At 39.8% G+C, this 22786-nt stretch overlaps 1 protein-coding gene across 1 annotated transcript in view; it reads left to right on the top strand.

Moving 5' to 3' along the window:
- The window catches only part of CSMD2 (CUB and Sushi multiple domains 2), a 948969-nt gene that overhangs the window by 664449 nt on the left and 261734 nt on the right, over positions 1-22786 (top strand). Inside the window, exon 14 of the mRNA XM_066586981.1 lies at positions 19419-19745. Within this exon, the coding sequence (XP_066443078.1) occupies positions 19419-19745 (327 nt within the window). The remainder of the gene's footprint in view (positions 1-19418; positions 19746-22786) is intronic.

Here is a 22786-nt window from a genome sequence, read left to right as displayed (position 1 = left end):
AAATAACGCTCCTCTGACTGAGGTCGTGTGTGTGTATTTGTTTTATTGGCTAATGCTAAATTATTTGCTGCCACAAGATGTCATGTATTTAGGGGTATAACGAGAACAAAAAAATCCATGATATGTTTGTACATCCAGTACCCTTTACACCAGTGATAAAGAAGCAGCTCGGACAAAGTTGAATGTATTTCTTAATGAAAGCACAGGTATATTCAACCCTCAACAGAAAAACAGGTGATTATTATTGGATGTGGATTCTAGTGAGGATCCTCTGATTTCACACCTTCATTTGAATTCAATTAAAAGAGTGAACTCTGCTCAGGATCTGCACTGAAATCCGCACCAGATAGTTCAGACTTTCCCGCAGATTTTTTTAGCTGGGGAAAATCCACAGTAAATCCGCTACATATGAAGGCACCCTAATAGATCAATGAGAAGCGCAATCCTGGAGCCGTAAGGTATCTTGGTTCAGTCCAGGCTTATAGTAAGTGCTTAAAGGTGGTATCTAGTATTGCTGTTCCACTAAGGCTGGGCTCACACGACCGTAAAACCTTGCGTGAATCACAGCTGTGGAGTCAAACAGTATTTCACACACTTTGTCTTTCTGGTTTTTTTTTTTGTTTGTTTAAATTTCCTGTGCCGTTGTTGAACAACGGGGTGTATATTCGCCACCCATGCACAATGTAATTGCCTATGGGTGGCGTTAATTGTACTCCCATAGAGAACAATGGTCTCTCTCGTGCATAATATGCGTCAAAATAGAACCTGCTGTGTTCTTTTTTGTGCTTGTGTATTACACAATTCATACATGCAGATTTAGCAAAACAGTGTAAGGTGATGTATTTAATTGCCTGCTAATTACAGCCTATAAGACAGACTTACATCATGTGCGTAAGATGTGGTAAACTTACACTCATGTGAGCCCAGCCTAACTATGCAGGTATTTGCAGTTGGACCCAATAGTTGGCTCCCTCGTGATGAGTTTTAGTTCAACAGACCCTAAACTGAAAACATGGTGGTCCAGTTTGATCTTTTACATCTCAGCATAAATCTGTTATAGTTACATCCATAAGTAATTTGCTCCTAATTTTCATCCTTCTATGGGCTCAGTCACACGGGCGCATCCAGGCGCCGATGCGCCCGTGTTATTGCAGGATAAGACGGCCGCACTGCAGGTGCAGAGAAAGAACACCTGACCGGCTCCATTGCGGGGGAGTCATCCGTATGTGCAGTAAGACGGGCCCAGATGCGCCCGTGTGTCTGAGCCCTAAAGCAGTCATACAATATCTGTGTATGATGTTTTTGAAACTATACTGTTTACATTTTGAGCAGTGGACATATTTTCTAGTACACAGTGATACATTGTAACAATCGGCCTTCACTCATGATTCACAAAAGGCTTAAACTGGAAACTCCTATGTCTTTAAATGAATTAAAAGACATTGAGAGTTTAAGTAGAATCCAACATGGCAGGCGCATTAAACCATTTGTCTGCCTGCATGTGTGCAGTGAGAGCATATTAGGCTTGTGGGGAAATCAACCTAAACTCCCTGTGCACTTCAGGCCGCTGGCAGTTGCTCCCGTTGCCCCTTCAAACGGTCCTGACACAACAAATATACATGATGGACTTTCAGTAGCTGATCCAGGCTTATGAGATGTGGCATACAAATTGTGCTCGGCTTTCCATGCAGAATGCTGCCTCATACTTACACATACTGCTGAATGCCAGTTTGATTTCTCTACAGAACAATCTAGCAATGTGTTATCCTGTTCTCCTTCGTGACCAGTGGGAGGAAAAGATGTCCCTGAAGAACAAATAAATATAGATCTTTGGGGCCATATTAACATGTAGAATGTTGCTGTTCATCCTTTTTTTTACCTAAGAATGTCACAATTTTCATAAGATATTCCGTAATGTTTTTGCCAAATATTACACCTTGTCACACCCCAGAGAGCAATAAGCAATACAGCTTCTGATTTATACATAGCAATGTACAGATTTGAAGCAGAAACTTTTGTCATAAATCCAAAATATAAATATACTCTCTAGATCTGCTGAATTTTCTAACATCTCTCTATAAACCAGTTCACCTTTGCCACCAACATACATCTGAGCTTTAGTCATCTTGCATGGTATCTTAGCTTTATCATAATTAATGTTACCACAGGTATTTATCCATTCACATCTTTAATGTGACCCAGAGCACTATGAATACTGATGAGCAAACTTTTGAAAAGTTTGGTTGACCTGTTCTCCGAACTTTTGCAGGAAGTTTGTTTTGGTCCGAATTCATTTGAACCAAATCAGAAGTTCACCAGTACCCCTAAAACTGGTGAATAACATTATCTGAGAGCCAGAAAAGCCCTGTATAACACAAAGTGTTTCGCAGGGCCTTTATGGCTCTCAGACAGTGTTATACATCGGTGTTTAGGACTAGTGTTGAGAAAATCGAACCAGGAGAATCCTGTGTTCAGGTAGAACTTTGCTAAAAGCTCAGTTCTGGTTTGTGCTACACCAAACCTTTAGCGAAGTTTAATGTGAAACAGGTTTTTACTGGTTTTGTTCACTCAACACTAACGATGACATACTGGACCTAAAAAAATTAAAGTAAAAGGTTAGCAGGTAGAAAAAAAGGCAGACAACAAACAGGCAATTTCTAGTACAGTATGTAAATGGATGTACAGTATATGCACTGTGAATCGGTAGCATATTGTTTTAGAAAGTAGACCCGAATGACAAGTTGTTTAGTAATAACACTACATATAGTGGGCATTGTCTTAACTTCTGTTACCTTGTATTACTACTAGAGATGAGCGAGTATACTCGCTAAGGCACATTACTCGAGCGAGTAGTGCCTTAGCCGAGTATCTCCCTGCTCGTCTCTAAAGATTCGGGTGCCGGCGCGGGTGACAGGTGAGTTGTGGGAGGGAGCAGGGGGAGCAGAGGGGAGAGAGATCTCCCCTCTGCTCCTCCCCGCTCTCCCCCGCCGCCCCCCGCCGGCCTCCGAATCTTTAAAAAGAAGCGGGGAGATACTCGGCTAAGGCACTACTCGCTCGAGTAATGTGCCTTAGCGAGTATACTCGCTCATCTCTAATTATTACTAATTGTTTATTACTATTTAGTGTATTCTTGTCAAGTCATTTATAGTTTTCATCTTAACCTGACTGAATGAGATTAGAAGAGAGAATAGCAAAGTCCATCAATTTTTCTTATCATAAAGCACCATCATAAGCATTCTTCTTCAGATAACCGAACGAATGACAAAAAAGGGAAGAAGCTAATAAATAATATCGTCATTCATTATTCTTGTGTAGCTTTCCTTAGTGAGATCCATAATCACTATTTTCCAATACTATAGCAAGAAGAACAGCTATCTGGTTTCCAAGCAGATTGCATATCCAAGCAGCTGCCAAACCCCTGATTTGCGTTTAAGATATTCGAGCCAGAATCTCATTATCTAGAAATATCTGAGAAAATGAAAGATAAGGAAAATAACTAAATGCTCTTGTTCAGTGACATTGTCAAACATAGAAACTTCATCATCAAGTATCAAGTTCTACAACTTTCTTCAGAAGTGTGTGAAACTATAAGCAAGATGAATGTCAGTATGGGCAACAGTAGTTATTGTAAATGTAACCACATATATTTTGAGCCGTTTTGGATAGTCATTCAGAGAAAACATTTAATTGAGAATAATAAAAGAGGGGCTAGTGTGGTTGATTGTGGTTGTCAGCCAAGGTTCCACCACCCTCCACCACTTTGTTCATCTCAAATTTCCAGGAACAGTTTTCTGCTGGAAAGCTTTAGGGCTATAACAATGTACGGGCTTGGCCTGGTTGGATTGCCATGGTTTGGGAGGGGCAAATACATTTTTTTCTGACTTGAACTCCTGACTTATGTAAATTTCGTAGTCAATTTTGGGAATAACTCAACCAATAGATCAACATCTGTTTCTGTAATCTCACTGATACTTGTGTGAAATATTGAAGATTCAGGACAAGCCCTGGAATTGTTTAGAATTATTTTGATCAAGAATGGTCCTTCTCGAAAGTGCCAAGAGCTAGAATGTCCTTCACTTGTTAGAATTGGTCAACAAGTACTTCAAGCTTACTGTATCTCCAGTTTCAGGACTTTGAAATATAATAATTTTTATAAAATAATGTATTAATGCAGATGTAGGTGCTGCGGTCTGCACTAGACAGCATATTGCCCTGCTTGCTAGGGTACCATGTTCAGTGCAGGAGCCAGCACTATAGAAATGCCACAGCCCTGGCTCCTGCATTGAAGCTGGTAGCCTAGGAAGTAGAGTAATATGCTGTCACGTTAACTGCAATCCACAGCACTAGCTGGTCTGCGCTTTGAGTTAACAGCAAAATTCACTAATGCAATGATTTATAGCAACAGTTATATTGCAAAGTTCTGCACTATAACCATTTTGCTTGTAAAAGTGAAGGTATGCTTTAAATTCACAAGATTCCACTACCAATTAGCTGAAATTACATATAGTTTTGTGCTGATTAAGCTCAGTATTTAACATAATTGTCTGTGATACATACTGAATATATGTCAGACTAACGGTACACATGCACAGACATTTTAATAGTTGCATCCTAGATTTTCAGGAGCAACTCGCATCAAACAGCACTCAGATGTCCTGACTTCGTGCCGTCCGATGTGCTGAACACGGCACATTGACATGTACTATGCTCGTCTAAAAATCTACAAGAATAGGACATGCTGGGATTTTTTTTTTATTACTTGGACTATCAGTCCAAGTAAAAAAGCCCTGCGCACATCCACCCATCCAAATGAAAGGCTACTATTTCTGTCTGATTTTCAAGCCAATTTTTTGGTGCGTAAATTGGACAGAGGTATTATCAGCGAGCTTGTACCCTAATATAGGGCTGCACAAATGTACTCCTGCAAGTAAAGCAAGTCTCTAGCTATTTTACTGTAAAAAGCTGTTTTATCAAGAAGGTATACTAAGCACATGCATGAAAAGCACGTATTTGCAATACAGTTGGTACATATGTGGCTCTCAACATGGAAACTCTATTACAGGGAACATCTTTAAGCAGTTTTGTTTGAAACTCATGGGTCTTCATCACATGGATATGTGTGACTAGACCAAAGTCCTCTATTATGTCTTGTTAAGAATTGTATATTTAGTGATATCATCTACAGCTATTTAGCTCATTGGCTGACTTTGCTGTTGAAGCTAGCAACTAGAGGACACATTCATGGGTCCAGGTAAAATTGTGGTTAAATAAAGCAGAGTTGTGAAAAGTTGGATGCCACTTTACATGCATGTGGAATTAGACATGTAACTTGATGAAATACTCTAAACTTACAAAAGATACATAGTTGCCAATCATGACTTTCATCCAGCAGTTTCCTTTGTATGATTGTAGTCTGGAAGCCTGGGTTGCTTATATGTGACTCTACTATACCTTAGAGTAGCTAAGAAATGGGAACATATTAAGTTGATGTTTGATTACTGAAATTTTTAAAGGGATTTACTAAAGAGTTGCTGCTCCCTTATTCAACTGATCGACTGCGGTCCTTGGAATCAGACCCACACTGATCAGGTATTGATAACCAATACTAAGGATGGCTATCTGTATTACAGAAAACCCCTTCAATAATATATTTTATCCAGTGTAGGCTAGCGTTGCATGCTATGTCATGATCAGATAGTCTAGTATTACTAGGTTTCTAGTGCTAAGTCCTTTAGTGATAAGAATTGCCAACTAATATTCCCTCTGCTCTTTCCGAATGCTATAAACTCTGTGATGATACATAAACTTTCGGCAGGGTTTAGGCCCATATAATACTTTGAACATCCTGTTCTATAAGTTATTCTGTCTTCAAAGAGACATCTACAAATCTAATACTGTTTCTTTCAGATCATGAGTGAGTATAGTTTTCAGTTGACGATATTGCGCAACCCATCTCTCTTTGAAGTCTTTGAAAAAGTTTCCCTTTTGCATAGCATGTGTCAACAAATCAGTGTTGAGCTCCAATTGCTAAAAACACACTAAAGACCTGATAGATCCCTCTGAGCAGCTACACATTTTAGCTGCACTATCATTAGCCACACAATATATTCAGTATGTCAGTTAATGTGGGACACATTACCAACTTGTATCATGCTAAAATATGTTTGGTGTAGGCAGTGCCGGACTAGGGTGCCTGGGGCCCATCAGTAAACTTTATTCTAGGGGCCTGCTACATACAAATATTATTTGATCCGAGTTTACCAATTCCCGGCCACTGCCTTTCTCCATACACTTCAATGGAAAGGTGGCTGTGTTTTTGTGAAGTATATGAAGAATGCAACGGGTGGGAGTTGGTAGCCCCCCATTCACCCTGTAGGTGAGGATTCCAGAGGTAGCATTCATGGCATATCTTGTAAAAGGTGAGATCACATGTCGCAGCCAATGCATAGCGTTAAAGTGCACTGATATGCAATTTTACCACAAAATAGTAGTTTTTAATGTCTGTGCGGTTTTGCAGGCGAACAGCAATTTTACTCATGGCCTTTAACAATCAATTTGCATGTTTTGTGTGTAACCTCACGCTTAGAAAGGTTATTTGTGGTCCTGGGGGTCTGCAGCTGTCAGAGCATGCTGAGAGTTACAGTTCCCTGTAGAAGCGGAAGGGAATGTGAGCATGAATGTATTTTAATTACTTAGTACCGTAGGAGATAGCTACTAAGTTGTAGCCAGCAGCCTGACCCTCTCAATAGCCTGCCACCTGGCCTTTACCATGGACTCATGCCCCTCTGTGAGCAAGTAATGCTCAGGTAATGCCAGGCCACAGGTGGTAGCAGGAAGCTGCAAGATGTCTGGTAATGGGGGCAGCTATGTTAATAAAGCCGGCCCAGGAGATAGGAAGGGGGATACTGGCTGTGCTAGCAGTGCACTTAGATGTCATCTCAGCCAGCCTATGCATCTATATAACTAGCTAAACTAGCCAAGTTTGTATATAGTATAGATAGGTAGCATAGAGCCTCACAGCCAATCCGTAAGTAAGGGCTTGGAACCCACTTTGCTCAGGGCCCACTTTTTTTCATGTTGGCCAATTCGAGCCTGGGTGTAGGCCTACAATACATATTGCAGTGATACTGAACATGTACATGTCAACTCTTAATTGTATCTTACACTCTGCTGTTATGAATCCACAACATGTAATGGCTTCAGAAAGTAAAGACAAGTTATTTCTAGACCCAGCAAGTGATCTGCTGTAGAGCTTCAGATAGATTTGTCTTCTTAAATGGCCACTCCAGTGATTTTTTTTTTCATTCATTATGTAGCAGCCTGCCATTATATGTAAGTCAACTAGTATTACCTTGTTTAGTTTTTCCTTTCTATCTGAAACTTCCTGGAGTCCTTCTTCTCAGCTGGATCATTTGATCTCAATTTTGACCAGCTCAGATTTACTTGGGGTTATGTGCTTTCAAATTAATCAGTTTTTCAGTCAGCATAATTCCTGTTGATGGAATTTACAACACAAGTTCTTTAGAGGGAAGAAAGACACTCCAATCACAGTTACTTCTTTTGATTGGAGGCTCTTGTCACACAGTTATAATGAAGGAGATCACAGCTCATCATCCTGATTGTATAGTTATGATCTGTAGCTTATTTAGATGCATATAGAATAGAAATGGCAATGTCCCTCTGCAGGCAGAGATAGTAGCGGTTATAGCTGCCCGTGTGATTCTGTGCCAATTCTTCCTTTAGATTGCTAGCACAGAATAGTGAAAGACAGAGAAATTTCAGCATCAAGATGGGGTTTGATAAGCATCAGACAGCAGGCTGCAATGGATGGAAGTGACTGCAAAACACATAAATATACAGAGTGTGACAAATAATCATGTGAGGGGCCAGGGATGGAAAATGTGTTTTTGCCAGAGTGGCCATTTAAGTACCGTGTTGTATCAAAATTATCTTGCCAGAACTTGGAACCTTAAGAGGGTCCCACTTTGACCATGCCGACTTTCATTACAAGCTTTTGCATTAGATTATCAATAGTAACATAGTTCTAAAGCTGAAAAAAGACACACACACATCCAATTCAGCTTATTATCCTACAATGTTTATCCAGGGGAAGACAAAAAAAACTCCACAAGACAGACCCAACTGTCCTCATTTTAGGGGAATCCTAACTCCAAATCTGGCAATCAGAATAAATCCCTGCATCACCAACCCTTCTCTAGTAATCATAACAAATTATAGAATAAGATTAGAATAAAACATAAGACTAACATCCCTCAAATTCATAAATAATGTAATTTATATAGGGTCAAACTGATTGTCCACAATGTCTGCTGTCAGAGGAAACAGGGATCAGGCATGTGGGATTTCAACATGCCCAATCTTTCCCCCTCCTGGAGAAAAGAGTGGCGGATAAAGGTGTCTGTCAACATCTATTCTTAACCTCTCTTTAAACTGGCCTGCCAGATCAGGCATTTTTATGGGGGAGTTGGGAAGTAACGGTCTGCCAAACCCTCGCTATTTTATATGTATGTCTGGCTTATTGCATTGTCATAGTCAGTTCAGCATTAGCTTATTCCGTCAAATGTCTCCGTTTACATGGTACATGTTAAAAAAGATCAGTGCAAAGAACCTGGAGAATTGTATAAAGAGCGACTACATTAAACTAAGCCACAGTTATTTAAAAATTAATGACAGCTAATGAGTTTTTGATGCATTGGGTCCTCGGATTTCAGACTATTCTCCTGAGAGTTAGAGAGAGAAATAAAGTAATCAGATAGGTAGCGAGAAATAGACGCATTATTTTTCTTTGATCACTTTGCTGGAAAACATGCCGACTTTCATAATACCTCTGGTTAGTGTGTTCTGTATTATCTTCTGTCCCTGCCTCTGGAGCCTGGTTAAAGTGCTTCTGGGTTATTTCGCACTCATACTCGACTCGGATTTTATAAGAGATGGGCTTAGTTCTTTTTTTTTTTTTACTTGTACATTGAAAATTCTTTCCTTGCGGATTCTCTCTCGGCAGTAAGTCTAATAATGTTTCTGTATTACACTGTTGGAGTGATTTGGATAATGAGCGCAGCAGTGATGCACACATCTCTTTCTTCATTCAGGAAGCTAAAACAATGCTTGAGTGTGTGATGGGTCTGACTTGTGTAAAAGCCAGCCAGTGTGAAAGCATTAAGATGGTAGCCTCCTTCATTCTGGGAAAGCAGCAGAATCTCAGCTTAATTTTCCTGTCATTGTGGTCCATTAATAGCTTTTTATTCTGCGCCGTGTCCTGACAGCAGTTACTGTCTGAATAAATAATATATGTACTATTCAAGTTAAAATGCAGCTTCCCTGACCCTTTCAACTTTGCCTTTAGTATTATATTGGAATTGTTATTGCCAGAAACGCTGTACTCTTTTATCTGAGAACCGAGGTCTGGACTATTGCAGCGTCAGATTTCTTTTCGGAGTGACAGATTTTGCATATTCAACCTAATTCTCTTTATACAATAAAGGAGGGATAAAAATTGCAAAGATATTAAAATAAAGGCAGCCAAAGTTTTTCGAAAAGAGTTGAAACATGTTACATGCAGACTTGTTGTAGTAATGCTCATCGTGAAGTCTAAGGCTTTAGGTCTTAGGGCTGCCGCACACGAGTGCAAGCGCAAAAACGCACACTGTAGTACAATGTTTTTGCCCCTTGAAGGAGTCTTTTTATGCACGCGTGGCTGCCCAAATGTTGTCAGTGTTTGCACAGGCACCACTAGTTCACTTGGGTGAGGCAATCACCCCGCCATGATTTAAATGGCTATTAAGCCAAACGAGGTGCCGGTGTTTGCATGTATGCGTGTACACGCACATTCATATGTGCGCATTTGCACACCCCAATAAACTCCTATGGAGACCTTTGGTGCTCACATACGCACTAAAATAGAGCATGTTGTGTTTTTTTTCAGCATGCACACAAAAACGCATTATGTGAGAGAACCCATTGAAATCTATGGGTTTTATTCTCTGCGTATTGCACGTGCAAATTTTGTGGGAGCCCGCAGCGGAATCCAACCCTACCGGTGGCAGAGGACCCTGCTTACCTGTCCGGGTTGCTCTTTTTCTGTACTGCGGAAGTGTGCAGAAAAGTGCCAGCTGGCGCGCCGACGTGCATGTGCAGTACTTTTTTTTCCTAACTCCTACTTTCCTGTTTACTTCAATGGAAGCTGTCTATGCGGGAACCACACTAAACTGGAGCCTTCTGCGATTTGTTTTCCACATGTGGAATCCAGAAACAGATCCACATGTGTAAATTGAAGTGCGGATGCCCATGGTTCCCTATTGGCAGCTTGAATCTTCCATGTGGGTGCCACGCGCAGATTCTGCAGTTCAAGTCTGCCAGTGGACATTGGGCCTTAGACACTAGTCCTTTCACTAGTTTCCCTATATGGAAATTATACATGTGAACCCGGAGTGCAGAAAAAAATGTAGTCATTAAGTTTTCAGTTGATCAGTTTCAATGTGAATCCACATGAGAAAGAGAAAATCCAACAATCTGAGCAATTTTGAACGAGGCATAGTCATCAGTGCTAGGCTAGCCGGGGCCAATACCTCAAAAACTACCAATCTTTTGGGGTTTTCTCATGCAATGGTATTGAGAGTATACCAAGAATGGTCTGATTGAGGAAAAACATCCAACAAAAGAGGATCTTGCATTAAGCAGGGGGTTGGACCAACTCTACCATTCTAGGATTCTATGGATGCTGTAGATGTAAACAACTTTTTGACAAAAGGAGTCAAAGGAGGATGCCATGAATCATTTTGATGAAGAGATGCAAGCAAATTGCAGGCATTTACTACACTAAAGGCCCAACTAACACACAACTCATTGTTCCTTAGCATGGATGGGCTACAACAGCAGACAACCAGTTGGTGTGCCATTGCTGTCTAAGAGAAACAGAAAGGCAAAGCTGTAGTGGGAAAAAGGGTGCAAAAATTGGATCATTGAGCAATGGAAAAATATTGCCTGGTCAGAATCAAAATTTCTGTTGCACCATGCTGATGGGAGGGACAGAATTTGGTGCAAGCAGAATGAATTGATGAACCCTTCCTGTCAGGTGTTCAGAGCATGTCAGTACCCCCATCTATATGCTCGGTGTGGCTGCATGAGGGTAGATGTAATGTGTGTTTTCATCCTTGCCCTTTTTTCATCATGCATTACCTTTCTTCTGGCCTGTGTCAGTGCCTCGTCTCCTCCCCAACACGCCCAGGTCAATCATGGGAACATTAGAAGATTCTCTTTCTGCAGTCTACAGACACAATAAAGAGTACAGAGGTTGAGAAGCTTCACAGTAATCACTCTTCAGGTATTTTTCTACCTTTGGTGTTCATTGCGGGGAGCTCCTGTACTGGCATTGCCTACTACTTCCATGAGAAGATGCCTTAGTGTAGTAGTCACTGCCACTCACATTCTATTGTGATAGACCTTACAACACAAGCTCTTCAGAGGGGGAGACAGACACTCCTATCACAGTTGATTAGAGGATCTTGTCACACAGTAATAATGAAGGAGATCACAGCTCATCATCCTGACTGTATACTTATGGTCTGTAGCTTATTTACCAAATAGAATACAGACAGTAATGGCAATATCCTCCTGCAGGCAGAGATAGTAGAGGTTATGAATTGCTAAGCAGAATTGCTGCCTTGATGCTCACCCATTAGTTAGGAAGACTTACAAGTTGTTTACAAATCTCCTTCATTCCTGCCAATGGAGTGGAGCCAGCACCTTCTGGCCAGTTAAAAAGGCCCTGAGTCTGACTATGCGGATGTATACATAGAGCATGTATCTGCATAGTTAGTGCAGATGAACATCTCATTCGGGACTCAGAGGCTGGAATCTTTGAACATGCCCCAAATGTTGAAGCTTAACAATACCCCTGGGTCCAAAACATTACCAAATGGTTGTGTCTACTATAGTGTCCATTCATGGTAATACATATCAAAGCCATATGCAGAGAGCATCTATGGCAACGTATGGATTTTCAGTTATTCCAAATGACAGTGGCACTCTATGTACCCTTGTATGATGTCTCTACACAGCACCATATTCTTTCGTAAAAGCAATACTTCTAAGATGGGCTACCATCAGAATAGCGTTTCTGGCAATAAGAACCCCTTCATAATGCAGCATGCAACAGAACATGCAACAATTTATTTTCATCAGAATCCATATGAGTCAGTAACCAAACAATTATTCATACCTCCATATAAAATCAGGGGACATATAAGGTATAATATGGACCTAAAGAGCTCTGTGGCGGCCATAATACAGATCTGTATAACAAGAATTGATAATACGACCATAAGCATGAGCCCTTAGATGTTCTAGGTAGAAGACATGCAGGTCCTAAGAAGAATGACTTACACAAAGAACAATATGGCATATGCTGCCATGTCCTACATACCTGTGCTATAAACAGTCTTTTGCAACAATTTAGCAATGGATTTACTTGTTTAGACCTTATTATATGAAAATGTAATCATATAAAGATATAATATTGGGGTTCATTTATAAGTGGGGTTAGTAGAACTATAGTCTGAAGCCCATGGCAGCACATTTCTTGGCGTCTCTCAGGTATAGTTGGACCAAAATTTCTGCTAATCATAATAAAGACTTGGACTTATCTGTTGTGTAATATTGCATACATTTATTATGCAGTTCTTTCCATGTAAAGTCTAGTGAACTGTGACTTCAAGTACAAAAAGAAGACTAATAAAGCTCTTGGGGTAACTCATAATTTGAATTTACCATTAATACAATATAACTGACGGACAGAGCAGACTCCTAATAATCTGAGAGATAATCTAACATTGGAGTGTGCATCAGAGCATGGAAAGCACAACATTTAAAGGGGTTATTTGATTTTCAAACCAATTATCAATTAAAAAATATTAAGGCATTTCGAGTTAGGACTTAGGGCTTAAATAGATGAACTTGTTTTAGTCCATTATTTAGATGAAAATCACGGCTGCATAACGGGACAAAACGAAATCATTGATTTGAATGGCTTTGTTTTCACTAGCTCTTTTCTCGGGTGTGAGTACTATGCCCAAGAATAGATAGGACTAGCCCTATCTTTCCCACAAGTAGTTAATAGGACGTATCTTCTCGCTGTTTTTTTCAAACTCCTGCGCTATGGCACGGAGTTTTAAAAGCCCGTGAAGGGAAAAATAAAAGTTGATGCGCAACTATGCTCCGTAGGGGCGAGCGTAGCTGAGCATACAGCCATCTGAAACTGCCCTTTTTTTTGCACACTCATTGACCTGAGTGGATGACTGTCTTATTTGGTAAGATGGACCAGAATAGGACCTGCTTCTATTACATGGACCATCAGTCCTTGTAGAAAAATGCATGTCTGCGTAGCCCCGTTAAGAGTAATGGGTCAATAGGCTGTTCGTGTGCAGTCAGTTGCAAACACAGCCAGTAAACAGATGTGAAAATCACCTGTGTGAATTAGCCTTTAATAGGAGGGAGAACCCTAAAGGCTCCTTCAGACGGACATATTTGCGCGCACAAAATTTGCATGCGCAATATGCAGAGAATAGAACCCAATGATTTCAATGGATTTGTTCTATTTCTGTCTTTTGCACGTGCAAAATATGTAATAAAATGCAGTATGCTCTTTTTTTGTGCACAGTTGCAAACCAAAAGTCCCCATAGAAGTCTACAGGTGGTGCGCAAATGCACCAAATGCTGCACAATTGCATGAAAAAAAGAACACATCTGGACTTCATTAGGCTGAATAGCCTCTTAAATCACAACATGGGGTGTCCTGAGCCCATGTGAACATGCCCCACGTATACAAATAGTACAGTAAGGAAAATGCGCCAATATGCATACAAATCTATCTCGTTCATAGCCCAAATATGTTGCACTGAAGTGTGTAGAATTGCACATATTTGTGATTTTTATCAATACAGATGCTTTTACATAGAACGAGTATCGTTCAGATGCTCACTGGATTAGCGTCCAGTGTAAATGCATGCACTGACTAAATTACAAATAAGAATTTTTTTCACTTCTCGTTCGTCATTACGTTTTTGTATGCTTACTCTGTATGGAGGTGTGAGGGGATGGAACAATCTCCTCCTTCATTCACTACCATGCCTCCATTAAGTCAGTGATGCTCGTTGCTGTGTAAAAGCACAGGAATGATTATTGCTGGGACTACATGTTATACAGACAGTTTTTTTTAATTCAGTTGGGATTGTGTAATGCATCATTTGTCCTGTAGTGGCACTGCAGGGGAATTGCAGATTACAGTCTTCAGATTATAATGGATCGCTGGGGGTCCCTGCAGCCATACACTCTACGATCAGCTTATTTATGGGAGGCCCTTTTGAAAAAGGGGATGATCTAAAGCAGTTAAAAACATTAAAGGTGAATAAGGAAACAAAGAGTAAAAGGGAATTGTGATACTTGTGTGCCTTGAATATGTTTGCCATTCTTTTCAAATGTTGCCCAGTTATTCCAATAAAGCACTAAGAGTAGATCATGACTTGGAATTGGGCCCTCCTTCCTTCCAAAAATGGTGAAATTAAGAGTGAAAAAAGGAAGAGACCAGAAGCTAGATTGATAAAGCTGGATAAACTGACCCTCCCAACCATATCCTGTTTCAATATAATTATATACACAGTAATATCTGGCTATAAGTGACATTATAGCTTTAGGAGAAAAATGGCTTATTTGGGATTGTGTGAAATAATATTAACAAGGGTTTTAACCTTTTTCCGTTCTCCACAGGCACCTTAATGCTTTTTTAGCTTTTTTGCTTTTGCTAGAACATTACTCATAGAAGAAAGTGCACCTTCCCAAACTGACAGCAATCTTTTCAACAAGCTTTTAAAATATGCAGTGTTTATCCTGACCTGATATTTGTGTCTTAGTTGTTTATGCCTTATCATTTCATAGGGCAGTCTGAGGTTACACAGTCGATGACAATAGGCCTCATATGTAAAAACTACTTTGAATTCTCAATTTTCCAATGCAGTAAAATAACACAAGCAAATGCTATACTTTTGTAGTTCTCCGAATGCCTATTACACTTCCAGCTTTCAAACAGGAGCGGGAAGTGTAATAGGCAGCTTTGGTCCCAGGGATCTGCTGGGGATCCCAAGTAGCAGGTACCTGTCAATCAACTAATGCTCAACTATACTGAGGATAGGTCATCAATAGCAACTGTCTGGAAAACTCCTTTAAGACAATATGTTACATGTTGTGGTACTGACCTATTGTGATATGTCAGGAAAGCAGTGTATAAGGGGGGCTTTTTAGATGGGATCATTGCACCCCACAGTTGTCCTGCTCTTTCTTACTGGTTCTCTGCAATGGTTCATAGGGGTGGTGTCTTGAGCGGGAGATCCCCTTCATCACATCCACATGCCCTGTGACAGGGGTTGTCATTATGAGATGCTCCTTTTAAGAGAAGATATGTTCATTCTTTACAGGTGTCTGGATCTAATGCTGGGTCATAAATATAAATTGAGACATTAAGCATTGAATGGTTGTCCTAACTGGACAGCCCACTCCCAAAATGCATCCGTCTTAGTAATCAGCTGCTTGCCACTGGTGTGACTGCTGAAAACAGCAGGTAGCTACACAATTAGAAAATGTAGTATTACATAGTATGCACTCAAGTTAATGGAAAGCCATGTAGTACCTGACTGTGCTGAAATCTGCAGAGCAAGACTTTCTCTTATAATTACTTTCCACCCAGGAAGCAGCATAAGCTATACGGGCAGGAGTTGACCAGTTGGAACAACCACTTTACCGAGCAGTGTAGCTGTAAATCCAGCACCAAGTTGACATAAAACACTTGCTATTAGCTACAGCCACATCTTTCTGCGAGTCTCTGTGCTTCTATCTCACTCGGCTCCTGTTCTTTCTCTCCATAGACTTCTATGGTCAACATGTAATGTTATTTGTCTGTGAGCAGTTGGTCTATGTTATCTAGTAAGATGAGTTTAACTTTTTTTCACAGTGAGGGAACAGTTTAAAATAGAAGGAGAGGAGTAAAGGAGACTAAAACGGCAGTGTTCCCACGTCCACTATGTTTTACATTTTTGGTTCCATCATAGGAGGCAAACAATGGAAAAATTGGAAGTGCCAAGTCCGGCACATGTCGGATACAGTGGCACCCAGCAGACCCCACTTACTATAATAAAGTCTGATAGGCTTCTGGAATGCCTTCTGGCATGTTCCTAGATGAAATAGCATAGCATGCTGTGCTATTTTTCCTGCCGTTTTGTGCCACATCTGCACCAGAGGCCTCCGACACAGACACGAACATGCCCTAAAAAGTGGAGAAAGAAGCATTTTTCTTTAATAAGATATATTGTAATTTTTTTTTATTCCCTGTATTATTGATTTATGCAAAGTTTGTTTAAAGTGCAAATCCTTTAAAAAAGTCTTGAACTATTTTTTACCAAAGTGCATTTACAGTACAAGGCTACTAGGGTCAATAACATATTAATTCAAGGGGATGATGGGATTACTGTATCTCCTTAGAGCAAATAAGAATGTTATAGCATTAGTAACCTCTTTTATAGTCACCCATGTCCCCTCGATTTTGCATTTACTAATTTACAATAGTGTAAATGCTGAGTAGTAAAAGTAAGCATAATAGACATACCACACAGTCATTTATGTCATTGCAGTTTTAGGCCACTCTCACACAGACAGTAGTAAAAACGCAGCATTTTTACTAGGGCAGGGGTGATTTGTACAGCATTCAGTCACTAGCGCAGTAGCAACGCAGGCAAAGCAAGTCGATGACATCACCACTTTCATTTTCTCTCCCGGTGGCAAAGAATGTTGCGTTCAAAAATGCGGTAAAATGCTGAACACGGCGTTCTACTGTGTTTTTGACCACATTGAAAACACTCCCCATTCATTTAAATGACCATCGCATCCCATTTAAAACCCTGGAACGCAGGAAATTTAGCAGACAACGCTCGAAAAACACGGTGTTAGAAACGCTACTATTGAACGCCCATCTAAAAAACCCTATTGAAATGAATAGAGGGGTTTTACAGTATTTAGCTTTGTGCTAAACACTGTAAAATATGGCCTGTGTGAGAGCGACCTTACTAAAATAGAGGTTATCGCATTGAAGCTGCAGAATAATTCTAGTAGGACTGTAATTTGTTATAATGGCTACATTTAGCCACTTCATGATTTACTAACACTGTAGGATGGCACTGCGCCAGGGTCCAGATGTTCTCAGTGTTGTCACAGGTAAGTTTATTGTAGTATAATAAATATGATACATCTTTTAGTATTTATTATTTCGCTTGTAACTACATAAGTAACTAATGTTTAGTATTAAAAGAACTATAGATTAAGAATCACCATAAACAATCTAGCTATTATCTTCATACTTAGGCCTAATCTTTATACTATACTTCAAATTAATTTTGCCTTATTTAATTAATTTGCACAAACAAAAAACAGAAAATCTGATTTTCTGTTATTTTATCTCCTCACTGTAATACTTTTTTACAGCTTTCTAAATGACAACCTTATTAGCAGTTTTTAAGTATAAGGCACTAATAAATAAGACAGCTTGATCAAACTCAGAAGGAGGCAACCAAAGGTGACTAGGATGGAACAATGCATTAAAGCATCCCCCCTGCTGTGGAAACATTGGCAGGAGATGGGTTTATTTAACAAGTGAGTGGTGCAAAGAATGCAGAAAGGTCAGCGTGGCTGCATAATGGCGATCCATTAAAGATCAACTATGTCACACAGAACTAATATGCTAACGGTCGCTCTGGAGACGGCACTACTTTTGTATGAAATATGTGGCAAAAACTATAACAATCGTAAAGAATTAGTCTGTTGCGCTCCCTCAGTCAATCTAGAGGTCACACCAAGATTGAAGAGCTGCAGAGGGCTCTGCGGTTATAGTCACAGTTCCATGATTACACATTGGATATTATCACTACACACTGCTATGCTGGTCAGTACTGTACTTTGCTCGGCATGACTTCTTATTGCTATGCATGTCATTGTACCATTCTGCATGCCATTATATTCCATAGCACATTGCATGCTTACAATAAAAAAAAAACAACTTTCTTTAAGCCTTTCTACATTTTATTCCAAATTCTTAGTTCTATTATTTCATACAATTCAATCCATTTGATTTAATAAAGGAAAATGAAAAGTAAAATTTATACAGAGAGACATTTTATACATGACTGGCTTGGGCTAGATTAAGAGATGGATAAGCAATTTACGCTGTATTTCTTCAATTGCTGTATGGGCTTTATAGAAAATGGAAAGGCAAAAATCTAGTGTGGTATGTAATAGTTACTGTATCATTTCTCTATTATCATATACGGTACTGTGTGTATTATTGAGAGGAAATTATACTCCTCAGAATTGCATTTTTAGATATTTTTCTTGATTATCTAACTACACAGGAACTTTCCACACACCCCGATTAGTAAACTCACTTTTACATCACTGACATCACAAATATTGTATGCCAGTCTACAATCAGCATTACGCTTCCCAACAGTCTGCCAACAAATTGCAATAGTGTAATAGTTAGTAATAATGTACAATATGTTTTTTAAAGCCTAGCTACTGTTCACTTTCCTTAATGCAGAAGCAATCTGTTTGCTGGATATGATGGATAAATGCACTACTCAAAGCAATTCCCCTTTCTGTATTGCATAGTCTGAGTTGTAAGGGTCTACATCAATGAAAGCATAATGGGTAGAATAAATCAATAATAAACTATAGAGAACAGTTTAAAGTAGCAAATGTGCAAAGTTTTATTGAGCAGAGAAAAAAAATCATACCATTAAACCCAGTATACAAATTAGACTACGTTCACATTGCATTTAGGCATGGTCTGGTAATAGACTTCTATTGGCATGTTGGAAGAATTGCCTGATGTGTACACTGAATGTCTGAATGCAGCGTGAACCTAGCCTATTTGCCTAGGATTCCATTTTTATCTGACTTTATTTTTAAAAATTCTTTTCTCAATGAAACATATTAAAATAGCAACATTTTCTTTCAGTAAAGCGTTAATTTAGTCTTTAGCTGACTTATCTGGGGAGTATAATTTCCATTCCAAAACTATTTTATATTGTCAAGATTGAAAAATTATACCTGGTTATTATATCATACGGGATGTATTTAATGTAAAAAAGTGTGTGGAAAAACTAACAGAAAAAAAATGACTGTAGCATATGACTACAGTGTATGTATAGCATTAATTCAATTTGCATGTCTTTTGATATTTGGTCAAGAGAGCATACGCATTTTATGCACTGGGTATAGTTTTCATGAAGAAATTGTGAATTCAATTGACATATAGCTTGTAAATGGAAAAATATTAATCAATGTCTTTTTGACTCCTACAGTTTCATGCTTCTTTAATTTCACCACCCCGTCTGGAAATGTTCTGTCTCCAAACTACCCGGAAGAATACAGCAACCACTTGCACTGTGTGTGGTTAATCATAGCCAAGCCTGAGAGTCGCATCCACTTGGCTTTCAATGACTTCGATGTAGAACCCCAGTTCGACTTCTTGGCAGCAAAAGATGGAGGTTCCCCAGAGTCACCTGTCCTGGGAACCTTCTCAGGGAACCACGTGCCACCCTCATTAACAAGCAGTGGTCACGTGTTAAGACTGGAGTTCCAGACTGACCATTCTACTGAAAAGCGAGGATTCAATATCACATTTACTAGTGAGTTTCACAATATTTATGATCTGAACTAGTAGTGCTAAATATGGCAAAGAAGGTGAAATCTGTTCAAATTAGTAATTATTATTGTTTGCATAGGAAACAGAACCAGTGACTAAATCTCTTTCATAAGGCCCCTTTGCACACAATGATTATCGCTCAATCAAGTGGCTGAAAGTGAGCGATAATCATTACAGCTAAACGCAGTCGTGCACTATTTGTTCAATTGCCATTAAGAGCTGTTTTTTAGCCTGTATAAAAACAATCCATTGGTTATTGAAAAGACTTTCTTAACAGTGTACTCATTGTGTTTGCTTTGCACACATAATAATGGAGAACTGTTTATGCTCCCTTTAGGAGAACAATTGAATCTGCTGGCCAGATGTTTGCTCAGCTGGGCATGTATTTATGCAATAACCATCACATACACACACGCCCAGCTAAGCAAACAACTCCTGGAGGAAAATGCTGATGAGTAAAGCCATTATCTGCATGTGTATTTTATTCAAAAATGTTGGCAGTTCATTCATTCATGTGGTTGTTTAAGTGATAATTGTAGCGTGTAAAACGGGCTTTAGATGTAATGAGTTTGCACATGATACCAATGGAAACAAGTGAGGTACATTTAACATAGTTGTTCCATGAATCTAATGTCACCTATCCATAAGAGAGGTGATTAGTTGCTGATTAGTAGACATCCAACTGCTTGGACGCAACCGATCATGAGAATGGTGGCATGTCCCCAAATAAATGGAGCAGTGGTCACATGTGCACACTGACACTCCATTCATTTCAGTGAGACTGCCTGAGATAGTCAAATATACATGTGTTCAGAATAGAGAGAGGGGAGTAAGCTGGTGGCTTATCTCTCCTGAGAACACAAAGATCAGCCACGTTGAAATCCCACTGCACCACTTTTACTCTCCTCTAACATCTGCCAGTAGGGGAGAGTCAGGCATCCCTGGACATATTAAATGGTTGAAATTCACATTAATCTAATGTGTATGGTCAGCTTTGCATTGGTGCAGTAAGTGTCAACACAGAATTGAGGGGGAGTGCTGCTCACAGAGCAGAGACTGAGGCAACATAGGAATTGAGGTTTAACGTCTGTGCATGGGGAATGTTATCTGAGCTCAAAATAGTGATGTTTTATGAAGAATGAAGTATAGTAGTAAGTTATTAGCTTTTGAATAATAAATTGATTTAGGAACAGTTTTCTGTACCCAGAAAACCATTTTTAGGTATGAACACAATGATTCTAAACCAGTGCCACAAGAATCTGCCAGGGGTGCCACAGCATTCCCAGCCAGTAATCAGAATCTCCAGCAGACGTGCTGCATGCTACGTACTGCCTATGATACAAATCCTAACTTCTCAGGTAGGAGCCCAGCATGACACTATTGGGGTACCATACTGTGAGCGCTGCTGTCTTCTGCCTTTGGTCAGCTACTGTAAGCCCTATGAAGGTGATTATGGCAGGTGTGGGAGATGTTTGATTCCTTAATGTGATTACTGCTGAGGGAGGGGTGATAAAGCTCTGGATGTGATTATACAGCATTCAGGAGGGATGCTGAAGCTCTGGGTGTGAGTATACTGTTGTGGGGAAGTGTTTTTAGCTGTTTTTTATCTTCTGTAAAAAATTATTTGGAAGGCTTTCCCCACAATTAAATTTTTGTCCAGGGGTGCTACAAGGCTGAAATGGTTGTGAAACACAACAGAATCTTGGCCCTCAAAACAACATGGCGATAAAAGCTGGAAATTGTAAACTTTAAAGCTGTGTATTAAATGTACTTCACATGCTTCCATTTGTATCATGTGTAAATGGGAAACATATTAGCAAGTTATTAGCTTTTGTTTGACAAATTTATTTAGGCTGCTTTCAGATAAACATATTTTAGCTCTGCATTTGGTCTGTGTTTTGTGGAACTAATGTAAATCTATATATGTATTGACATGGCCGAATTTTTCACAGTTTTTTTTTTAAACACCGTATGAACCATTTTTTCTATTTTTGCCTCTGTATTCTTTCCTATTGGGCGAATACACATCAGTATTTGTCAAGTAGAAAATAAAAAATACAAAGGCAAAAACATATCAAATACTAATGAAATATTGATGACATCCAGTCATTTGTAACACGTGTGTAATACGGATCTGTATTATGGATGTGTTAAAATACGGTCATCTGAAAGCAGCCTAAGAACAATGTTCTGTGCCTGCAAAACCACTTTAGACTAATGGCACAATATGCTCCTCGACTCCTTTTAGTGGGTAAATATTTAAAACTCCATATCACAATAGAGCTTCAACCACTATAAGGGCTTAGTCAGATGGGCGTTTTTAGCTGCGATTTGCGCATGCGCATGCGTCCGGCGATTTTATAAAACCATTGCTTTGCAATGGTATCGGACACATGAGCGCTTTTTATGCGCTCGTCCGATAAATTATAGAACAGAAATCGCAGATCGCACCTACCTGCGATCTGCGATTTCTGTTCTCTTCTCTATATGCGCTCAATGGGGACGGCGGCAGCAGCGCCGACCCCATTGAGAGTATATACTAGACAAATCATTCTCCTCTGCCACAGCTGTAACAGCTGTGACAGAGAAGAACGATGTTTGCCCATTGAATTCAATGGAGCCAGCAATACAGCAGGTTCCACTGAAAACAATGGGCTGCCGGCGTGCGCGGGATGAATTGTCGGGAAGGGCTTAAATATATAAGCCCTTCCCTGCAATTCATCCTAAGGCCTTAGTCAGACGGGCGTTTTTTCGCGCGATTTGTGGATCGCATGTCGGATGCGCATGCGCAAATCGCGTGACCGGGGGCGAAAAATCGCGGGAAAAATCTGCACCTAGCCCTGTTAATCGTCGCAGCAAAACCCCCGTCTGACCGGAGAAAAATCGCCGTGCGCATGAAAATGCGCATGAAACTTAGACTGGCTGGCGAAAAAAACGCAGCTAGCTGCAGTAAATTATTTTGGTGCGCACATAAAACGCCGAACGCAGATAGGCGCGATCTGCAAATCGTCGTGTCCTATAATT

Source organism: Eleutherodactylus coqui, chromosome 1 (assembly GCF_035609145.1).
Source record: "Eleutherodactylus coqui strain aEleCoq1 chromosome 1, aEleCoq1.hap1, whole genome shotgun sequence".
NCBI lineage: Eukaryota > Metazoa > Chordata > Amphibia > Anura > Eleutherodactylidae > Eleutherodactylus > Eleutherodactylus coqui.
This window is presented reverse-complemented; position numbering and strand designations above follow the sequence as displayed.